This window comes from Lissotriton helveticus, chromosome 2_1 (assembly GCF_964261635.1).
Source record: "Lissotriton helveticus chromosome 2_1, aLisHel1.1, whole genome shotgun sequence".
Lineage (NCBI taxonomy): Eukaryota > Metazoa > Chordata > Amphibia > Caudata > Salamandridae > Lissotriton > Lissotriton helveticus.
The window spans coordinates 684217904-684239704 of NC_136059.1; the positions used below are offsets into that span (position 1 = coordinate 684217904).

At 50.4% G+C, this 21801-nt stretch overlaps 1 protein-coding gene across 3 annotated transcripts; it reads left to right on the plus strand.

The window, feature by feature from the left end:
• Nucleotides 1-994: 994 nt before the first annotated feature.
• Nucleotides 995-13325, plus strand: NR2F1 (nuclear receptor subfamily 2 group F member 1). Of its 3 annotated transcripts, none has more exons than XM_078675375.1 (3): nt 995-1963; nt 6176-6703; nt 12129-13325. In XM_078675375.1, exons 1-3 carry the CDS (start codon nt 1552-1554, stop codon nt 12389-12391), a joined length of 1203 nt encoding a protein of 400 aa, XP_078531501.1. In that variant the 5' UTR covers nt 995-1551; the 3' UTR covers nt 12392-13325. The 3 variants fall into 3 exon arrangements, with proteins under 3 accessions (XP_078531501.1, XP_078531500.1, XP_078531502.1); XM_078675374.1 differs by having other exon boundaries at nt 12111-13323; XM_078675376.1 differs by lacking the exon at nt 995-1963 and adding an exon at nt 2433-5138 and having other exon boundaries at nt 12111-13323.
• The last annotated feature ends 8476 nt before the right edge of the window (nt 13326-21801 follow it).

Here is a 21801-nt window from a genome sequence, read left to right on the forward strand (position 1 = left end):
TCCCACAGCTCCCCCGGGGTGATTTGTCATAATTAAAAAACACACACCAGACATATACGTGCGCGTGCAATAAAGGAAGGCAGAGATCAAAGCACGAGATGAATGCGCAGAGACGTATTTGTCGTGGGCGGGGAAAAACAAAGCGGGCCTTTATTGCAATAAAAACACCCACCCCAGCAAAAACACCGAGGCAGGGAGGTGGAAAATAATGGTGAACTTTTCCGAAGAAAGCAAGCACAGCCCCCTCCGTTATCACTGCCCATGTGTACCCCGAGCCACCGTTATGTCTCTCTGTCAATGTTTGTGCACAGATGAGCGACCGCTGGAGCCACAGTGGATATAAAGCGGTAGCTGAGTGGGGGGAACCCCTTGTCAGAGCTCCTCGCCCACCACCACGAGCGTGAAGGCAGGGCGCCTCAGCACAAGCCCTCTCCCACCAGCACTGTAGGTAACAAGGCAGTGGCAGGGAGGAGGAGAGGGGGAGAGGGAAGGAACAGGAGGAAGAGGAGGACGGGAGGAGGGAGGGGGGGTGAGAAAGTGCATCAGCCAATGGGGCGCGGGAGGCTTGCCCGCCCGGGCCTCCCCTGCGATGCCGGGCTCTGGCCAGTCAGTCGCCTTTGATTGTGCGCCGCCGGCGGCCCCTCTCTCTCTCTCCCTCTCTTGGCTGCTTGACACGGGGCGCCATATAAGGCAGCGATCTCCATAGAAACGTGTCAGTCTCAATAGTGGTGTCAAAGTTCAGTATATAGCGGGCGGCGGCGGCTGCGCGCAGAGCCCCCTCTCGGAGCGCACTCCAGCACCGGCCTCGGCAGCACCGGCTCGGCTCTGCACGGCGGCCTCCTCCCCCTCCAGCCTCCGCCGAGGTGAAACTACAAGGACGCTGCAGCCTCCTCGCCCTGCTGGGCTCTGTCTGTCTCTCTCTTTTTTTTTTATTGTTTGCATTTTTTTGTTTTTGTTTTTGGGGGGTGGGGTGGGGGGGGTGGGAGGAGGGGAGCCGTGCACAGGGGGCAACAATGTGGAGGCTTTCAGAGGACTTTTGTTTAAAAGACTGAGAAAGAATGACACCCGTGCAGAGATAATCGCTGATCGGCGGGTTATTGTTCGGGCGCCTCTGAAGGAGCGAGGGGTGCACGGAGAGGATTTCACTGCACGACAATACACTTTGGATATTTCCCTGTTTTTGATGCACTTCTGCTTGGCTGCACCGTGATCCGGCACCCCTGCCACCCGGCGTCCACGTTTCCGCCTGTGATCCTGAAAATAGGAAAGACGGCCAGCGAACGGCGTCTGCTGCTGAATGGCTGAGGGCGGACTGGCCTGGACCTGGCCCCCGGACACCCCCACCCCCTGATCGGGGAGCCCCTCCCGCCAAGCCCCGCCGGCCGGCTCTGAGCCCCTCCGAGCAGTGCCCGCACCGGAGGAGGCCCGGCCCCGGGGGCCCGCAGCCCCGCAGCTCTCCAGCAGGCAGCAGGACGGCCGAGCCCGCGGCCCCGGCCAGAGGCCCTGGCCGCCCTCCCCAGCCCGCCCGCCCGCCCCCCCTGGGCCCGAGATATGGCCATGGTAGTCAGCAGCTGGCGAGACCCGCAGGAGGACGTGGCCCCCAACCCCGGCACGCAGCCGGCGCGGGGGGATCCGGGCGCCCCGCACACCCCGCAGACCCCCGGCCCGCCGGGCGGTGCGCCCTCCACGCCCGGGGCGCTGGGCGGCACGGCCGAGAAGCAGGGCTCCGGGGGCGGGCAGCAGCAGCACATCGAGTGCGTGGTGTGCGGGGACAAGTCCAGCGGCAAGCACTACGGACAGTTCACCTGCGAGGGCTGCAAAAGTTTCTTCAAGAGGAGCGTCCGCAGGAACCTGACCTACACGTGCCGGGCCAACCGCAACTGCCCCATCGACCAGCACCACCGCAACCAGTGCCAGTACTGCCGCCTGAAGAAGTGCCTCAAGGTGGGCATGCGGCGAGAAGGTGAATGTTTCTTCTACTGCACTAGCGCCTGCCTGCGCCAGCGAGCGAGGGGTGCCTGCTGGGGGTCCTCCCTTACTTATCTCGTGGGGTCTGAATGTGCGCAAAAGTGTGGCAGGTGTGTGGTGTGCGAGGTGTGTTTCTTGGGGTGGACGTCTCTCTATAAATCTATATGTCTGTGTATGTATATCTATACATTCATCTACTCATCCAATTCTCTCTCTCCGTTCTGTCTCTCTCTCTCTCTCTCTCTCTCTCTCTCTCTCTCTCTCTCTCTCTCTCTCTCTCTCTCTCTCTCTATATATATATATATATATATATATATATATATATAAACTTATAGATAGGGCCTCTTCTTGTTTGTTATATGCATATGAATGTATGTCTCTGTGTTTTACAATTAGCAGTAGTCTGTGTCTTTTCCTCTGCTAGTTGCATGGTGTGTATTTCTTTCATGTGCTTCTGTGTGTTTGGTGTACTTGTGTGACCATGCAGACGATTCTATAATTTTGCTTGTCCTTTAGTTCAGTAGACCTGTTTGCACATATGGGTTTTCTGGTCTGTGCATGTGCACGTAGTGCTCTTTATTTATGTAGGCCTCTTAGATGGTGGCTTTGGTGTGCACATGTGTTTGTGTGTATTGTCAGTGTTTCCGTGTGTTCACGTGTGTATCACTGTTTTTGTGTTTTTTTTTGTATGTGCCTCTGCCTGTGTGGACTGGTGCATATGTTGGTGTTTACGCTTCTATGTCTGTGTTTTGTGTTCCTCTTTGTATGTGTGTGACTGTGCATCTGTGGGTGCCTGTGTCGATTGGTGCATATATTGGTGCTCACGTGTGTATGCCTGTGTTTTGTGTTCCTCTTTGTATGTGTGTGACTGTACATCTGTGGATTGGGGCATATGCTGGTGTTCACGTGTGTATGTCTTTGTTATGTGTTCCTCTGTCTATTACTGTTTGTTTGTGGGCGCCTGTGTAGACTAGTGCATTTGTTGGTATTCATGTGTGTATTTCTATGTGTGTCGAGTCCCTTTATGTATATTTGTCTGTGAGTGCCTGTGTGGACTGGTGCGCATGCTGGTGTTCGCGTGTATTTAGGTGTTTCATGTGCCTCTTTGTATGACTGTGTGTCTGTGGTTGCCTGCGTGGACTGATGCCTATATTGGTGTTCACGTGCTTATTCCTGTGTTTCTCTTTGTGTGACTGTGTCTGTTGTTGCCTGGTGCATATGCTGGCGTTCAAGTGTGTGTATTTCTGTGTTTTGTGTTCCTCTGTCTGTGTCTGTTGTTGCCTGGTGCATATGCTGGCGTTCAAGTGTGTGTATTTCTGTGTTTTGTGTTCCTCTGTCTGTGTCTGTTGTTGCCTGGTGCATATGCTGGCGTTCAAGTGTGTGTATTTCTGTGTTTTGTGATCCTCTTTGTGTGTCTGTGGTTACCTGGTGCATATGCTGGCGTTCAAGTGTGTGTATTTCTGTGCTTTGTGTTCCTCTTTGTGTGTCTGTGGTTACCTGGTGCATATGCCGGCGTTCACGTGTGCATTTCTGTGTTGTGTGTTACTCTGAGTGTGACTGTATGTCTGTGGGTATCTCTGTGGACTGGTGCACATTTTCGCGTGCGTTTCTCTTTTTCTGTGTTACTCTTTGTGTGACTGTGTGTCTGTGAAGACTGGTGCATATCTTGGTGTCCATGCTGGTGTTCACGCGTGTATTTCTGTCTTGGTCCTCCTCTCTGTATACATGTGTCAGTGTGTTTGTGGGTGGTTTTCCTATGCGTGTGGTTTGCCTGCCCGCGAGTGTGTGCATACTCCATATATACATCTTGCATACAGACATTTGGCCGTGACCGTGCACCCGGGTCGAGGCTTCCATTTCACGATATGACTATTATTCATAACGGCCTCCGCGCTCCTCCCGAGCCGAAGCCTGGGCCGAGGCCCCGAGGTTCCCGGCTAGAGCTGCTATACATTAGCAACAACAGCTGTGAGCACAGATTTTTCTAGAAAAGGCTGTACTTGCCGGTTTTGAAACCCAGGCAGTGTGGATGGCACTATGAAGCTAGCGCCAGGGCCGGCGCCGTATTCCGGAGGCAGCGGCGCGGCTCGGTCCAGAGACGGCTCTGCCTTCGGTCTGAGCCGGGCCTGGTCTCCCTCCTCGCCCTGCTCGCAGCGCGGGGCTGTGCCAGGGAGCGCCCCTTCTCTCAAGCAGCCTTAGGGTGCCCTAGACCATACTCTCCCGAAAAACCACATGAAACACAACGCGCGTCTCTGTGAAAAATAACTCATTTTATTTCACTCCCTCTCGTTATCGCTCAGCGCAGACTGCCAGGGGTGAAACCCACACTTTATGAAAAATACCGACCAAAATACAAGCTGCTGATGGGAAATGCCTGACCTAAAATACTGGAATTGTTGAAATGAGACTCTGTTACTCTAGCCGGGCAGGCAGCATGTGCTTCTAAGCAAGGGCTGTGTGTGTTTACAGTTGCAGTGCAGCTTAACTGCCTACAACGCCGCCGTACTGGAAGAAATGTAAAATGTACAAATGCGCCATGGGCAGAATAAAAATAGCGCCTTAATTGTGTCCAACAAGCCCGAGCCACTGAAGAGCGCAGGGACGTGTTTGAGTGTTTAACTGCTCTTAACATGTGGCTTCTAGTAGCTTAATTGCCCTCGCGTGCTAGGCCCTCCTAAAAGTTTGCATCGTGTTTACAATAAAACGTTAGGGAGCGAATCTGTAGCAAGCGGTCCTCTCAGAGCTCCATAAATGAGAAAGAGGCATTACCTCGCATTTACCACTGAAGTAACAGATTGGGCCCGACGGTGAGAAATGGCGGACAAAACGCTATTTGTGTAAAGTAAATTGTGATATTCCGCCTGACGCGCCACACTCTCACCGCCACCTCGCCTCACAAACCAGTTGAAATGCTGGCACTGTCGAAGTAAACCACGCACCGCACGCACTCTCTCTCTCTCAAACACAGGCACGTAAAAAAAACTTTGGTCAGCTTTTGGAAGTCGGAGCTGCTTACGTTTTGCATCGAGCTGGGTTAATGAATCCAGCGCGTTTGCAGTTGCAGCCAGTGCGTGCACGGAGCAAAACTGTTAGCAGAGCTCTGCAGTTGCTCGGCCTGGCAGATACATTTATTGTCCCGCTCCTGCCATTTGTACTAATGTTTGCTTACAGTAAGTCCATATATATAAATATATTTTTAGATGCAATTTTTATTTTTATTTTCTATTATTTTTTTCGACTGAAAACAAACCCCATGCCACCTGGAGGTGTGAGTGCGTGCAGATAGCTGGCTGAGGTGCATTTGATGACTTTGTTCTGCTTGCAGGGGTGTTTTGCTGAGTGGCGAGCATTGCATGGCTGTCTTTGAAGCATTAAGACATGGCATCTTGAAATACAACGGGGGTTGCCATTGATAAATAAGCAGGGCCACATGCCTTGCAGGAAGAAATGACAGCGCTGGCTGCTCGCGCGGCGTCTCTTTTCTGCTTGCCACACACACTCATTCACTCGCCTTTTCCTCTGCATGACTGTGGGATCTCCCTGCTGCACTATCCTTGTTTATTTTATTTTTGAGGGGTTTCAGGGACCATGGGTAAACAGATCATTATTTCCTGCTAATGGGAAAGACTGGCATGGGGTAAAGTCGTGCTATTAATTTTGTGCAATTCTGCTGGAAGGCGTCTGTTCTTCTGGGGTTGACGGGTGACATATTTTCTTGCAGCGGGTGGGTTGCATTTGTAAGCACGTGTTGTTATGTCGGTGCATGCGTAGGCGATTCCCTTACTGCGGATTTCTTTGATTTTTCTCTTCTTTTTGGAGCAGTGTGCGTTTCCCTGTATTTCGAGGGAGGTGTGTTTGGCATTGCATGCATGCTCCTGTAGCCTTGCGAATTCGCACAGTGGGTTAGTTGGTGCACCCGCTATGTTTTTTATTTTATTTTATTGGCTCTGGGTAGAAGTGGGTCTGGTTAAACGCCTTCTTCCCTCCAGGTGAAGCAAGGGCTGGCTTTGGGTGCGCGCAGTCTGTCATTCTTTTACTGGGGCTCTGGGGTCTGTCGCCTTTTTCTCTGTTTATTCATGGTTGGGGTACTCGTGGTAAGGGTGCGTGAGGCCTTGTCCGGGGGCATGGGAGGGCAGTGGCGTGCTTTGGCTGTTGCATTGTCAGCCCTGGTTGCACATTTCCTCTTCCTTCTCTTTCTTTTTGTCAGCGGTTCAGCGAGGAAGAATGCCGCCAACACAGCCGAACCCAGGCCAGTACGCGCTGACCAACGGGGACCCCCTGAACGGCCACTGCTACCTGTCGGGCTACATCTCGCTGCTGCTGCGGGCCGAGCCCTACCCCACGTCGCGCTACGGCAGCCAGTGCATGCAGCCCAACAACATCATGGGCATCGAGAACATCTGCGAGCTGGCGGCGCGCCTGCTCTTCAGCGCCGTGGAGTGGGCCCGCAACATCCCCTTCTTCCCGGACCTGCAGATCACCGACCAGGTGGCGCTGCTGCGGCTGACCTGGAGCGAGCTCTTCGTGCTGAACGCCGCGCAGTGCGCCATGCCGCTGCACGTGGCCCCGCTGCTGGCCGCCGCCGGCCTGCACGCCTCGCCCATGTCCGCCGACCGCGTGGTGGCCTTCATGGACCACATCCGCATCTTCCAGGAGCAGGTGGAGAAGCTCAAGGCGCTGCACGTCGACTCGGCCGAGTACAGCTGCCTCAAGGCCATCGTGCTCTTCACATCAGGTGAGGCGTGGAGGGAGGGGCAGAGGGCATCCCTCTGGGGTGGCAGGCAGAGTCTTGCTGTGCTGGGAGGGTGCTGGGGTGTGATTCTCTGGGCCCCTAAAGGCTGGGGCAGCAGTGGTGTAAGGCCTCGCCGTGGTGTGGTGCTGATGGTGGCCGTGCACAGTCAGGGGGCAGAGGAGTTGCAGGGGTGTCCCGTGGTGCTGGTGTGTCATTTGAGGTGTGCTGGTGATGATGCCACCAGGCAAAACAGGGCTTCTTCAATGGATGTGTGAGTGTGTGTGGTGTGGTCTGTGTGTGTGGTGTGGTCTGTGTGTGCATCACAAAGAGCGAGAGATAGAGATGTTCAAGGTGCTGGTGGCTGGAGAGCTTTGTGTGCCAATGGAAAGGCCGGAGCAGGCTGGTATTTTCACCCTGCCAGGCGAATGACCAGCAAATACAGGGCCATGAACCCACATAAAACCAAGCGGGGTGCTGTACGGGGTGAAAGGTGAGGGGTAAATGATGATAGCAGTTATGGAGGTGAGGTGGACAGCCAAAGTGACATGACCACAAATCAGCAGCAGACCCCGGTGGGGGCGGGGTGAAAGGGAAGGGGTCAGGGGCGTGATTGCCAAGGTCTGAAGAAGAGCATCAGCTGGTGCACCCGGGCCTGCGGCCCTCACACCACCGGCAGTGCTGCCCAGCGCCTCTCCAGGCGTCCAATGCAAAGATGTCTCACTCTCCAGAATGAGTGGGTCGCGGTTGAACCCGCGGAATCTTCTCAGGGTGGGTTTTCACGAGGAGGCCGTACATGCAGAAGACAGAGCGCAAACCCTTATTAAATGCCTGCTTTTGTTGCTGCCCGAACCGAAAGCGTCTTCCTCGCTAACGGTGAATAATCTAAACAATGTGGTACCCCATAATACGAACCACACAAGTCTATCGTGCTGCTTCTGCAGAGCAATTTTTACATTTTTTAGCCGTTGGGCATTTTTTACTGTAAATGTACGGAACACCCGTGTCAACAAAGCAGGTAGCAGCGAAAGAGCCGCGTTTCTAGCACGAGAAGGGCTCCGCTAGGCAGGCCCAGACTGTCCTCTGAAACAAGATGCATTTTATGTTACTCTGACTAGTAACGGGGCAGATGCACGCAGCCCTTATTATTTAAATACGGCTTTATGTCGAGTAAACAAAGCGTAATAAAGCAGACGCTGCTTTTATAGCTACCCACCGCGTCTTTTTCACAAATCATTCCGATCGGGTCGCATAAGGAGACGACATAAATCTAATTTGAAAATAGGCCCAGGAATTACCGACATGTGGAAGCCGCGCGGGCGGCTGGCTCTGCGGCCTGCAGGCCGTGTCCTCGCCTCCCCTGCGTGCCTGAACGGGGGATTACGTTGTATTAAACGGCCTTTGCATTTGCATAGCACTGTGAGGCAGCAAATGCAGTATTAATATCGACTAGAAGATGAGAACATTTCATGCCGGCGCTCATGGATGCGCTCGGGCCGTGCACTCTGCCGACCGCCCAGTGCGACGAGGCCGGCCGCCGGCGGACAGCGCCACGATCTGCGCCCATCAGAAGTGGCGCTATTTGAAACACACGCCCAGTGTCACCCTGACCCCCACATGGCAGCGCCAGGCAGCTTTCTTGGTGGATCTTACGCAATTGAAACGTCTTTTTTAACTGACGCAAGGAAGGGGCGTGCAAAGCTGCCAGGGTGTAGTATGTGTTGGCGACTTTAGTGAAAGTGTGGCAGCTGTTTCAGGGAGGGTGGCGGCGGTGTGGGCGGGGAGGAGGTCGGTATTTGAGCTCGCGATGCCCTGTGCTCGTCGGAGGCTCGTGAACTCGATCTTTGAGTAAAGTGCAGTACATGTTCCGCTGTAAGTAAGGCCTCGCTTTTAAAATGCTAAAATACAAGGACGTGGATTTGAAAGGTCCACGGTGGGTCATCAAAGGGGCCTCCAGGTGACAAATACACAGGGATGAGGGTGCCACCTCTGTCCCTGCCTCACCTCATGCCCACCCCTCTGTGCTTAGCCTGTGGGCATCGCCAGAGTGCGGGGACTTTCTCAAAGTCATCCCGCGCGCAGGTTACACCGAAGACATAAAAACATGTCGTGGACTCGCTGCACGCGAGATTAACAACTGGCCTTTTCATTCGGTAATTTTTAAAAATCTTTTTTATTTATTTTACAATTTAGTCCCCAGGCAGTATTTCAATCTAGGCTTCTGGGTATTAAATACTGGACCTCGGTCTGCACGTCTCTTCCAAATGTTATAGTGTTACTCCTAGCCGTTGTGCGTGGTGAAACCTGTGCTTGTCTATAAACGCCAGAATACACTGGTGTCTACATCCATAAATATATACCTGTGTGTGTGTCCTTTTATATGTTTGTCCATGTGCGTGTGTGTGTGTATGTCGAGGAACATATATAACTAAAAACAAGCACACGTGTGTATGTATCTGTATATTCCAGCGTGTGCTTTTTTCATATATATATATGTGTGTGTGTATATATATCGTTAAATTGATATGAAGACGTTTATTTGTACGCATATAGTCGGGTGTTTACCCTTTTCCTTTATTAATGTGTGTTGTGTTTATTTATCGCTTAATAAATCAGTACACGTGCACGTATGTACTCAAATATTTGTGTTTACCCTTTTCACATATGCTGTGTGTGTTTATCGCTAAATAAATCAGCACCCATGTCCGTGTGTACCCTTTCATACAGTGTGTGTGGATATATCGCTAAATAAATAAGCACACGTACGTGCACTCGTAAACTCGTGTGTGTGCCCTTTTATATATTTATATTGTGTGTGTGTCACTAAATAAATGGGCACACGTGTGTGTGTGTGTAACCTTTCATATATTAATGTGCGTGTATGTGCGTGTGTAGCCATGCACAGGTTTGCAGATGGATGGGAGAGGCTGGGCTAGACAGATGTATAGACACAATTCAGAGCACCTATACATTTTTCTCGTTGCATTCATAACAAGCTGTCTCTCGGCTTTATGAGTTCAATAGATACCACTCTCGATGTAATACCTCTCTAAGCGAAATCCTGAACATACGTCCATTATGGCGTTCCTGCGGTAAAGAGCACCTTACGTGTTAGCGTCACGGCGCTTATTCTCTCTACTAGGCTTTGGCCTAGCGGCCTGCTCATTGCGTGTGACGTAAGCACCTTAAACGCTTTGCCGGAGGTGCTGGAGTGAAAGTCGGGACACTCTTCAGGGCCCATTATGTGTTTACAACAAATTAAGAGATGTTCATGAAATGCATTTTAAGGACAGTGAAGGAAGCTCCTAAACCATCCCCTTGTTTTTTTTATTGCATATTCATTTTTATTTGCATTAAAAATAAAGAATTAAAAGAAAGCTCAAGCACATTAGGCGAGCTGTCTTCGGCATTCAAATATACATTTGGTGCCCTCGGTGTCAGAGTCAGACTGGGCTCACTTGGCGAGAAGCCGCCTGTGATGGCGGCCGGTGCGGGTGGCGTGGATATCTGCCTTTGTGCACAGTTCATGGACGTGTCAGGCGCGTGGGTCACCTGTACGCAGGCGTGTGCCGAGGGCTTCTCCCCAGCAGTATTGTGCATGGGCCAATGAGGTATATTTTTACATTGTGCACGACAGGGCATAGTTACTGGTGAAATGCGTGCCTTGAAACGGCCTGCTTTCCTTGTACACGTCATGCTTTCACAGCCTCTCCCTGGTGCGCACCGTCACACTGCCTTCCGGAAGTATGCACACCGTCACACGGCCTGCTGGAAGCATGTCTCCTAGAAGCATGCACACCGTCACACTTTCTCCCGGAAGCATGCACACGGCCTCCCGGAAGCATGCACACGGCCTCCCGGAAGCATGCACACAGTCACACGGCCTCCTGAGAGCATGCACACGGTCACACGGCCTCCCGGAAGCATGAACACAGTCACACGACCTCCCGGAAGCATGCACACTGTCACACGGCCTCCAGGAAACATGCACACTGTCACACGACCTCCCGGAAGCATGCACACCGTCACACGGCCTCCCGGAAGCATGCACACGCCAATGAACCACTCACTTTGCAGAGATGGTCGCTCCCAGGGGCAGACTTTGACGGGCATCAAACAGGCCTGTGCATCAAAGGTGTGATCGATGCAGCTAGCATGGTTTCACTTCATGTGAATGAATAATGGCTCAGCACCATGGCCCTGCTCTCACTTTTATGGTAGTGTTTTCGCGTGCACGCTTCCACAGAGCGCTCAGCCCTTGTTGGCGCTTTTCGCTCGCAGCGCTGTGCTCTGGGCTTTGTGTGGTTTGAGGCTGCCCGTGGTGGTGGCCGGCCACAGGGCGGCGGGTCTCTGACTCTGGGAGGAGGGTGGCGCGCCCTCTCCGCCAGGGACTCCCAGTGCCCCCGAGCACAGGGTGTGCTCTGTGGTGGGTGGTTTGAGGCAGTCTGTGGTGGCGGCCGGCACTGCGGAGCGGGAGGGCGCAGGGCCTCTGCTGCGCTCTCTTTGACAGGGGTGACCCCACCCGTCACCCCGAGGGACCCCGTGTGCGCCGATCACACCGTGCGCTCTGTGGTGAGACGGTGTCCAGGGCGCTGGCTCGTCTGTGACCTGTGTTCATGCAGCTGCCGCCACCGGGCTGTGGGAGACTGCAACGCACTAGCCCCACTAGGCGGGAAATGAAGGCTATAAACACTTCAGTCCCGGCCACACCGCTCTTTAGGGGGAGGGGGATAGGTAAAGCGGAACAAGAAATGGAAGCGATATCAAACCAAAATAAGAAAGAGAAATAGATTAACAAAGAAAGAAGGGGTGGGGGGGCATTGATGGAGAAGGAGCCGAGAGATCGAGGAAAGAAGGAAGGGGGGGCGCAAGAGGGCGAGGAAGGCCAAACCAAACAGAAATAGGGGAGAACGAGTGTCGAATGCGTGTTTAGACAACTTCCGGTTTTAACGAGTTCGGCAGCCAGAAGTGAAGTGGAGGGTGTGGCGAAGTGGAACGACGTCCACGAGGGTGCTGTGGCCTCACTGGGCTGGGGACCGTGACTTTTGTATCATTAAACTATGCATGCACTGCTGATGGCCTGCGAGGGTGTGTTTCTTGCTTAGCTGACATTTGTGGCTGTTTTTAGTGTGCCCACCCTTTGTGAGCCAACAAGGGGGCAAGGAGGCCCCGCACGTGTGTGCGAGAATGAGGGCGGCGGGGTGGATGGACTGACTAACGGACGGGCGGGTGATTGTGCGAGTGAACGAACCCTCACAGTCCAGTAGCTGGCTGTTTTGTATTTTTTTTGTATTGGCCCGAGAGTTTGCTTGAGTTTCCTCGAGTGTGTCACCCACACACCGCTGCTCCCATACTAACGGTTTGCCCCTCTGCTTGTCTCCCCCTTCCCTGTGCTCCTGTGGCCCCTGGGCAGACGCCTGCGGCCTGTCAGATGCCGCCCACATCGAGAGCCTGCAGGAAAAGTCCCAGTGCGCCCTGGAGGAGTACGTGCGCAGCCAGTACCCGAACCAGCCGAGCCGCTTCGGCAAACTGCTCCTACGGCTGCCCTCCCTGCGCACCGTGTCCTCCTCGGTCATCGAGCAGCTCTTCTTTGTGCGCCTGGTAGGTAAGACCCCCATCGAGACGCTAATCCGGGACATGCTTCTGTCCGGGAGCAGCTTCAATTGGCCCTACATGTCCATCCAGTGCTCCTAGAAGGACACAGACTCCTGTACAGGCGCTAGGCTGCAGGCACTGGGCAGACACAGAGTCCCGGGATCTATGAACGTGTCAAAGGAGCAAGGACGCCTCTGCCCCTTTCTTTTCCCTAAAGTGGACAATGGAATTTAAACATCGCACGAAAAGTGGACCAGCTGGATTAACTGTGAACTGACATGGATATAATATGTACAAAAAATAAGAACTGAGACCCGTGTAGAAAGGAAAACAAACAGACACACTTATTCCATGAACATTGTTATTCATTTTGTAAAATATTAGTCTTTATTTTCGTTTTTTGTAAAAAAAAAAATACAAAAACCAATTTAAGACATTGTACGCGCATACACAACAACAAACAAAAATTAAGGGTGGAAAATAACATTTTTCCGGATAATTATTAAAAAAAAAAGTTGTCCTGTGTCTATGTACCTATTATCTGTTTTGTATTTTTTTCTGGTTCTAAACCAGGATTTCCTGTGATTCTATACTAATAATGTTTTGATATAACCATTTGCTTCTTATAATGAGTGCGAATATATGTTGTCGAAGCTATGTTCTTCAAGAATTAAAATTGAAGTGAAAAATTTAAACAAAAATAAAAAGAATTTAGAAAAAAAAGAGAAAGAAAGCGAGTCCTGTCGCCGGCAGCAGAGATATCTTCGCTCGTTTCTTGTTTACGTGCCAGTGCCTGCTGTGACGGCTAAACCCAGGGTCAGGGGTGGACGCCGCAGAGGGCAGGCATTTCTCAGACCTGTGCTTCTGCTGGGTAAGTGTAAGACTGGACTTTTCTGAGAAATACGGTCACGATTTACTAAGGCAGCACTGCTAATATGGCCACTCGCTCCTGACTTTATTTGGTGAGAGTGATTTTAATATCCATAAACGTTCATCTGTGTCCTGCTGAAACCGTGTGCTAGCACATGTTAGGGTTTTAAGCAGCACACAAACACATACACATATATGTGTGTGTGTTGCGCACACACACACACACACACACACATATATATATATATGGCGACAGCTGAATAAAATCTAACCAGCATCTGAAAATCTGGTCCGTGTCTGTGTCCACAGCGTGATCGTAGTGGGAGCGATTACGGGAGGAGACGGTGGTTGTGATATATATATATATATATATATATATATATATATATATATATATATACACAGTCACTTTGGATTTAGTGCACATACACTTTGATTTATATGCTGATGCAAACCGTGCATTAAGGGGAGATAGATAGACAGATAGATAGTCAGATAGATAGTCAGATAGATAGTCAGATAGATAGTCAGATAGATAGACAGAAAGAAAGAAAGAAAGAAAGAAAGAAAGAAAGAAAGAAAGAATTGTGGCTTTGAGTGGGCCTGTCTCTAAACACACACAGCATTAATAGAAGTAATCATGGTTGTGTGTGGCTGTGCAGTAGGGTTACCGCTCGCTTGACATTTCTAGGGCTGACATACACATTAGCATTTCATGTTTGTGGCTCTTGTAAAAAGATTCCGATTCTTCGCGGTTTCGGTGTCTGGTTCGACCCTTGCAGCGTGTCTGAGTTGGGCCTGCTCTTGCCGGCGCGGGCATCTGATGACGCCACATTCTCTGAATATAAAATACCCTCCCAGGCGCCCTCAACAGAGAGCTCGCGGGTGGGGTGCTCGGGCCATGCATTGCCTTGTTCTGTAGTGTTTGAAGGCGCCTTGAACCCCCTCACTGCACATGGCGGCTTCTCGACGGCGGCCTTGTAAACGCCGCAGCGTCCCCGGTGTGAGAGGGTCGGCGGCCCGGGGGCGAGGGGCGCCGAGGGCAGGTTTACCACCTTGTCGTGTCCCATTGACTGTTTGCTTAGGATCCGGGCGGCTGCCACGGTCGCTGGCTCTTGGGCCATAATTCGGAGGGGGTAGAGGTGATCCTTTGACCCACTGTGCTGGATGGGAGTTAAGTTTCTAGGCGCTCGAGGGGGTGCTCTGCCCTGGAAGAGGCATTTAATGATGGAGACAGGACGTGGTGTTTTTGAGGAGCTCTCGACCTCAGTTGAGGAGGGAGCCCGCCTTGAACAGGGCGGACCGAGAGCGGTTCAGAGCCTGTACATCCACAATGGATCTGGCATGGGTGAGTGAGGTGGGCCTACGCCCAGGGCGCCAGTATTCATTGGGGCGCAATAGCCTCTCACGGTGTCCCAAGTGATGTGAGGTTTGTGGGTGAAATGAGGGCTGCCAGGGGGCTGCACAAGCAGAGCCCGACCCTGAATACCATCATGTTTAATTAAACGTAACATCCCAATATATGACTCCCATTTTCAAATGACACTGGAATTAATGATAACATGTGTGTCGAGTTACTATGGGCAACTTTTTAGTTGTAATTTTAGTTTTCTAAAGGATAAATACTATTCATTGGAGATGAAATGCATGGGGATTTCTTTTGTGCTTTGTAACTCGAATTGTCTTTAGTGCACCGTTTTTCTGTGCATTGTGACTCTAGAAATGTCTACAGTGTACAATCTCTTCCGTACTATTTAACCCTAAACATGATTACAGGTTTTGTGCTGCGCAACACTGCAAATATCTAGAGTATCATTTGTTCTGTGCAGTGAAACACTGGAAATATCCACAGTGTATCATTTGTTCTGTGCAGTGAAACACTGGAAATATCTACAGTGAATCATTTGTTCTGTGCAGTGATTTGTTCTGTGCAGTGAAACACTGGAAATATCTATAGTGAATCATTTGTTCTGTGCAGTGAAACACTGGAAATATCTACAGTGAATCATTTGTTCTGTGCAGTGAAACACTGGAAATATCTAAAGTGAATCATTTGTTCTGTGCAGTGAAACACTGAAAATAGCCACAGTGCATCATTTGTTCTCTGCAGTGAAAACCCAGGAAATATTCACAGTGCACTATTTGTTCTGTACAGTGAACCACTGGAAATATCCACAGTGTATCATTTGTTATGTGCAGTGAAACACTGGAAATATCTACAGTGAATCATTTGTTCTGTGCAGTGATTTGTTCTGTGCAGTGAAACACTGGAAATATCTATAGTGAATCATTTGTTCTGTGCAGTGAAACACTGGAAATATCTACAGTGAATGATTTATTCTGTGCAGTGAAACACTGGAAATATCTACAGAGTATCATTTGTTCTGTGCAGTGAAACACTGGAAATATCTACAGTGAATCATTTGTTCTGTGCAGTGAAACACTGGAAATATCTACAGTGAATCATTTGTTCTGTGCAGTGAAACACTGAAAATAGCCACAGTGCATCATTTGTTCTCTGCAGTGAAAACCCAGGAAATATTCACAGTGCACTATTTGTTCTGTGTGGTGAAACACTAGAAAAATCTACAGTGAATCATTTGTTTTGTGCAGGGAAACACTGGACATATCTACATTGTATCATTTGTTTTGTGCAGTGAAACACAAAATATCTACAGTGTTTCATCTGTTCTGTGCAGTGAAACACTGGAAATTGTCCAGTGCATCATTTGTTCTGTGCAGTGAAACTGGAAATATCTTCAGTGAACTATTTGTTCTGTGCAGTGAAACACTAGACATATCTACAGTGAAATATTTGTTCTGTGCAGTTAAACTGGAAATATCTTCAGTGCACTATTTGTTTTGTGCAGTAAAACACGAAATATCTACAGTGCACCATTTGTTCAGTGCAGTGAAACACAGGAAATATATACAGTGCACCAATTGTTCGAGGCAGTGAAACACAAACTATATACAGTGCACCATTTGGTCAGTGCAGTGGAAATATCTTCAATGCACTATTTGTTCTGTGCAGTGAAACACTGGAATATCTACAGTGCACCATTTGTTCTGTGCAGTTAAACACTAGAAATATCTTCAGTGCACTATTTGTTTTGTGCAGTGAAACACTGGAAATATCTACAGTACACTATTTGTTCTGTGCAGTGAAACACTGAAAATGTCTACAGTGATGTATTTGTTCTGTGCAGTGAAACAAGGGAAATATCTTCAGTGCACTATTTGTTTTGTGCAGTGAAACACTGGAATATCTACAGTGCACCATTTGTTCTGTGCAGTTAAACACTAGAAATATCTTCAGTGCACTATTTGTGTTGTGCAGTGAAACACTGGAAATATCTACAGTACACTATTTGTTCTGTGCAGTGAAACACTGAAAATGTCTACAGTGATGTATTTGTTCTGTGCAGTGAAACAAGGGAAATATCTTCAGTGCACTATTTGTTTTGTGCAGTGAAATACTGGGAATATCTACAGTGATGTATTTGTTCTGTGCAGTGAAACAAGGGAAATATCTTCAGTGCACTATTTGTTTTGTGCAGTGAAATACGGGGAATATCTACAGTACACTATTTGTTCTGTGCAGTGAACCACTGGAAATATATACACTGCATCATTTGTTCTGTGCAGTGAAACACTGGAAATGTTTACAGTGCACCATGTGTTGATGCAATTAGCACTAAACATGGTATGCAGCACCATTTGTTCTGTGCTGCCTAACACTGGAAATATCTACAGTGCATCATTTGTTCGGTACAGTGTAACACTAAACATGTATACAGTGCGACATTTTTTCTGTGCTTGTAGCGCTGGAAGTGCTTTCATTCCACGTTTTTTCTGTACTGTGCACACTGGGAATGTCTACAGTACACCGTTTTTGTCTTGCTTTGTATCGATGGAAATGTCGACAGTGAGTAATTTGCTCCTTATAGTGCCACATTTAAAATGTCCACAGTACAAAATTGGCCATGCTTTGTAACGCTGGAGGTGTCTGCAGTGTGCCATTTGTTCTGTGCACTGTTTCCTCTGGACATGTCTGCCGTGCACCGTTTGTTCTGTGCACTGTTTCCTCTGGACATGTCTGCAGTGCACCGTCTGTTCTGTGCACTGTTCCCTATGTACATGTCTGCAGTGCACCGTCTGTTCTGTGCACTGTTTCCCTGGAAATGTCTGCAGTGCACCGTCTGTTCTGTGCACTATTTCCCTGGAAATGTCTGTAGTGCACCATTTTTCCTGTGCAGTGTTCCATCTAGGTCACCAGCGGCAATGTCTGTTCCTATGAGGCCCCTCTGTCCCACCACCCACAGTGCGAATGTCTGTGCACAAGAAATGGACACCGCTACGAGCTTCCTGCAGTGTGCACAGAGGCGCTTTAAGGCATGGGCAGAGGGGGCTACCGCCCAGCCCCCCCCCCCCCTCCTTTCAGGGGGCCCCCTGATAGATCCAGCTCTGTTCTCCACACAGTCCTGCCCTGATGCCCTTGAACGATTCTTAAACATAGCTTGTTTTAAATGCAACTTCTTTTTAGTTTATTTTTGATAGGGTGATGTTTGGGAGTCTTTTGCAGACATGTCTTTATGTTTTTCAACAACATGCCACATCCAAAAAGCAATTTCTTCAAGTTCAAAGCAGGCCCTCATATTTGAGAAATGGGAGGGAATCGCAGAGATTATTTGCAAGAATATTAGTGCGCTGCTGTATTAAAATATTGAAAACAGGCACCACTATCCATGAATATTGGATGAAAACATATTTTTTATTTGGACTAATGTGCCTGTGTTTTGTCAGTGACCCAGCCAAATACAATGTAAAAAACTGAAATTGGATCATAAACTCAAAGCTGTTCCAAATAGGGCCCCCCCAAAAATGTTTGGTCCAGGGCCCCCGAAATCATGAAACTGTCCCTGAGTGTGTGCAGTGGCCGGACCCAGGGGCCAGGGCTAGTCTTCAGTGGTGTCTACATCCGTCACTAAATGCTGGCAGCTCACTCTGCTTCATCGGGTCGCACCGTGCCGGTATTTTTATAGCGCCTGATTACTGACGCTGAATATTCCGTCCTTCGGAGCACGTGGCTCGTCCCTTTCCGGCTCCAGGCTCGGGTTCTGATTATCAATGTTTCCTGCACTTCTGGGGTTCTTTCTGGTTTATACCATCTTCCTGACTGCCCTAGTCTGGGCTTTGGTTAATGTATTTTTTAAGTTTAATATATTTAAATTGTGCTCTGTGAATAAGTACTTTAGGATGGCAACTTCAGAGAAAATTGTGCGGTTCTTAGAAACCCCTTAACCAGTCCGAGATAGCGCTAGGAAGTCGTGCCAATGGCAGACGTGGCGCTTTACAAATCTCTCTGCAATATGGAAGGATCTTTCATTCAAAGGTGCAAACATTGGAAAGGACAGAATAATTTCCCACGCCCATGAGAGACCCCTCCAGCTGTTTCTCCGGTTCCTTTTAAAAGATATTTTACAAATTGGTAGTTCAAACCCAGTTCATAGAGTCTGCCTAGAATACCAGTCACGTGATCCCGGGGGACTTTCAGGATAAAATATTCAAAGCCCCCTCTTGATGTCAGGCAGAACCCTAACAGTCGCTGCTACAATTAATGTTTACAATCTGCATCTCTGTTGCACCCTCCATCTCTTCCTATCTATCAAAAATAACTGTACGTTTTGGTGTTAAAAAGAAAAATAATGCAAAATGACTGAATGATTTTTATTGTGAAATTAAGAAATAAATCTACCCTTCCCCCAACAGGAAGCAGGTAAGTCTCCCTTGTGTGACGCAGCAAACAGCGGCTACAGCCGATTCCAGGAGCGAATATAACACCCGTCATTGACGCACCGGCCAAGTTTAAGCAGAGTCCGGACTCTGCACGGGAAAGAAAGCCAGGGGCAGGAAAATATATCTTTTCAGGACTCTTTCTTATCAAAAGCACCGCGCAAAATGGAGTCTGCCACCCACGGGCGAGTGTGACTGCAGGAGCTGAATTATTAATATTATAATTTCTATCCTTTGTCTTTGATATTATTATCACGATTAGTATTGTTATTATTATTGTTGTTGTTGTTAATTTTTTTTGTTATCATTGCGTAATTATTGATAGTATTTCGTCTTAATATTGTTAATAATAATACCAACAACAGTGACAATACTATATGAGAATAGAGTGGTATTGCTACTATCGACGCTATTGGTATTTTCTGCTATTGACTGTTGACAAAAAAGTTCTACTGGAAATATTTTGCATATTAAATTGTCCACGTAAACAACTTATTTACAAAAACATATTCTGCTAAAAGTAGATTCCAGAATACTGACGGGTGAAATCTGCCCCGTACGCACCGATCTCCCTGTCAAAAATTCCCCTATATTTCACTTTTGACCCCGGACACACAGACCCCGCAGGCTTGGGCCGGGGCGGTGCTGCTCTGGCCCGGGGTCTCGCACGGCGTTGGGGCGGGTCGAGGATTTGTCGTGGGTCGGTGTGTTAGCGGTTGTTTTACTCTGTGACACTTTTAGATGTGGAAGTCAGAGAGGTCGGGCGTGGGGTGTATTCACTCACTGGCACTCATGTGCTGTGTCGTCAACAAATAAAAGGGTGACAATCCAGTCGCGGATAGGGGGGTATAAAACTGTTTTATCAGTTACCCGAAAAATATGTAAAGGCCACATTGGATGTCTTCACAGAAAGTCTAGTGGGGGTCATTTGAGGACCGCCGGAGGTTGTCTAAATCCATAATTGCACCCGTGTCGCAGTTTAAAATCCACGTGAACAGTCGCCCCTCTTGAAGCGAGTCTGGTCTGCGTGTGCCCCTCAGAGTGCCCGGGATTATGAAGAGTGCCCTGGAAGGTGCTCTTCCGTCCACCACACAGGACAGGTCTCACTGTCCGGCGGAGGGGCAGCCCTGAGCCGTGCCCCCGTTCCTGGCACTGCCCTTGCGCCTGGTGCGGTGGATGTTGCCAGCTGAGAGCGGCTCTGCAGGCACCTGGCACTGCCCTCGGAGTGCCAACTGTCCTAAGCGCACAGCTCCCCCAGGACGGCGTGACCATGTGCCTGCCCACGCGGTGAGGGGTCCCAGCCTAGACCCGGGGTCCTATGCGCGGCTCACTGAGGAGGACACGGGTCCATGCCAGCCACGGGTCCACCGGCGAGGGCACGGGGTGAGGGGCCATGCCAGCCACGGGCCACCGGCGAGGACACGGGGTGAGGGGCCCATGCAAGCCACGGCCCACCGGCGAGGGCACCATGCCGTCTGCCCGGCGCCCACCACGACCAGCTCGGCCTCTCTTCCGACGCGAGCTGTGGGCCCCTTCCCTCTTCGACCCTATTCATCAAGGCACAAGTCGGGGCTCGGAACATGCGGCGATTTGTTTGCTTACACAGCCTGCTGGGGGCAATTTCACGTCTGAGGTGTCGGTCTGAAAGCGCCGCTCATTTATTACCGGCTTGTCAGCAAATCCATTTCCACCTTCCTTTCCTCTGCCGCCCGCCCTGCTCCGGAGGGAGGAAGGAAGGGGTGGCCCCTCATACCACAGGGATGCTCTTTTTAGCATCCGCCCGGGAGAGAGCCGGCTGCGCGCCCGGACGGCGGGGCCCCGCGCTCCGTAAAGTCAGCTCTAACCTCGGTGTAAGGCCACCCCCGGCCTTTACACCCAGAGGCGCTCTATCACCGGAACTGTGCCAGGGTTACACCCCCCCTTTACGCAGTTACAACATGCAGGAGTCGGACACCTGTAGGCTGAGAGCGGATATTTTCTATGCAGAGAAAGACGTTTCTGCCACGTCGTTTATAGCCGGCTTGGTTTGTTTCTGCACAGTGCTGTGACGCTATTGTGCAATGCACCGCCCTCGGGAGACTGGAAGCCTGAGGTGGCCTTGACGATGCTCAGATCACACCATGCGTCAGCAGAGAGCAGTGACTCAGTGAGCCATGCACGGTCGGGGTGCAGGCCTCCTGTCTGCACCCCGAGATTGGCAGCCCTCGGTCACGTCCGGGCCTGCAGCAGCACCCACCGCCGGGGAGGGGGCTCCGGTGGAGTCTTAGGGGGCGGGGCGAGCCGCTCTTTATGCTGATTTAAAGAGACGCCCGCTGTATATAACGTTTAAGGCTGATAATATAATTGTCCGGACAGATAAAGAGGGCAGCAACCGAACCGTGGGGTCAGCTATCGATCCCTGGGAGGAGAGGGTGGGATATGAGGAGGAGACTGGATGTGGAAGAGAGGGGGCGGGGAGGGCTGAAAGTGGGGAGACTAAATGTGGGGGGAGGGCAGAGTGACATAACAGGAGGGGAGGGCCGAGTCAGAGGCCCACATATCTGCGAAGGGTGAAGGAAGAGAGCGTATTGTAAGGGAGAGGGCAGGGGGGGGGGGGGAAGGATTGAAATCAGAGGGAAAGCATCGAGCCGGTGAGGAGGAGAGGGACTGGGGTGGAGTGCTGAAGAGTAGAGGGCAGCGGGGGAGGCCCGAATGTGAGGGGCGGGAAGGAGAGGGTTCAAACTTGAAGTGCCGAGAGTGAGGCTGGAGGAGGTGAGGCCGAGAGGGGCCAGGCCCGGGGCTCCCCAGCCCCCACCGCCTCATCAGCATTCCGGCCTATGGGCCGCGCTGACAACTAACAGAGA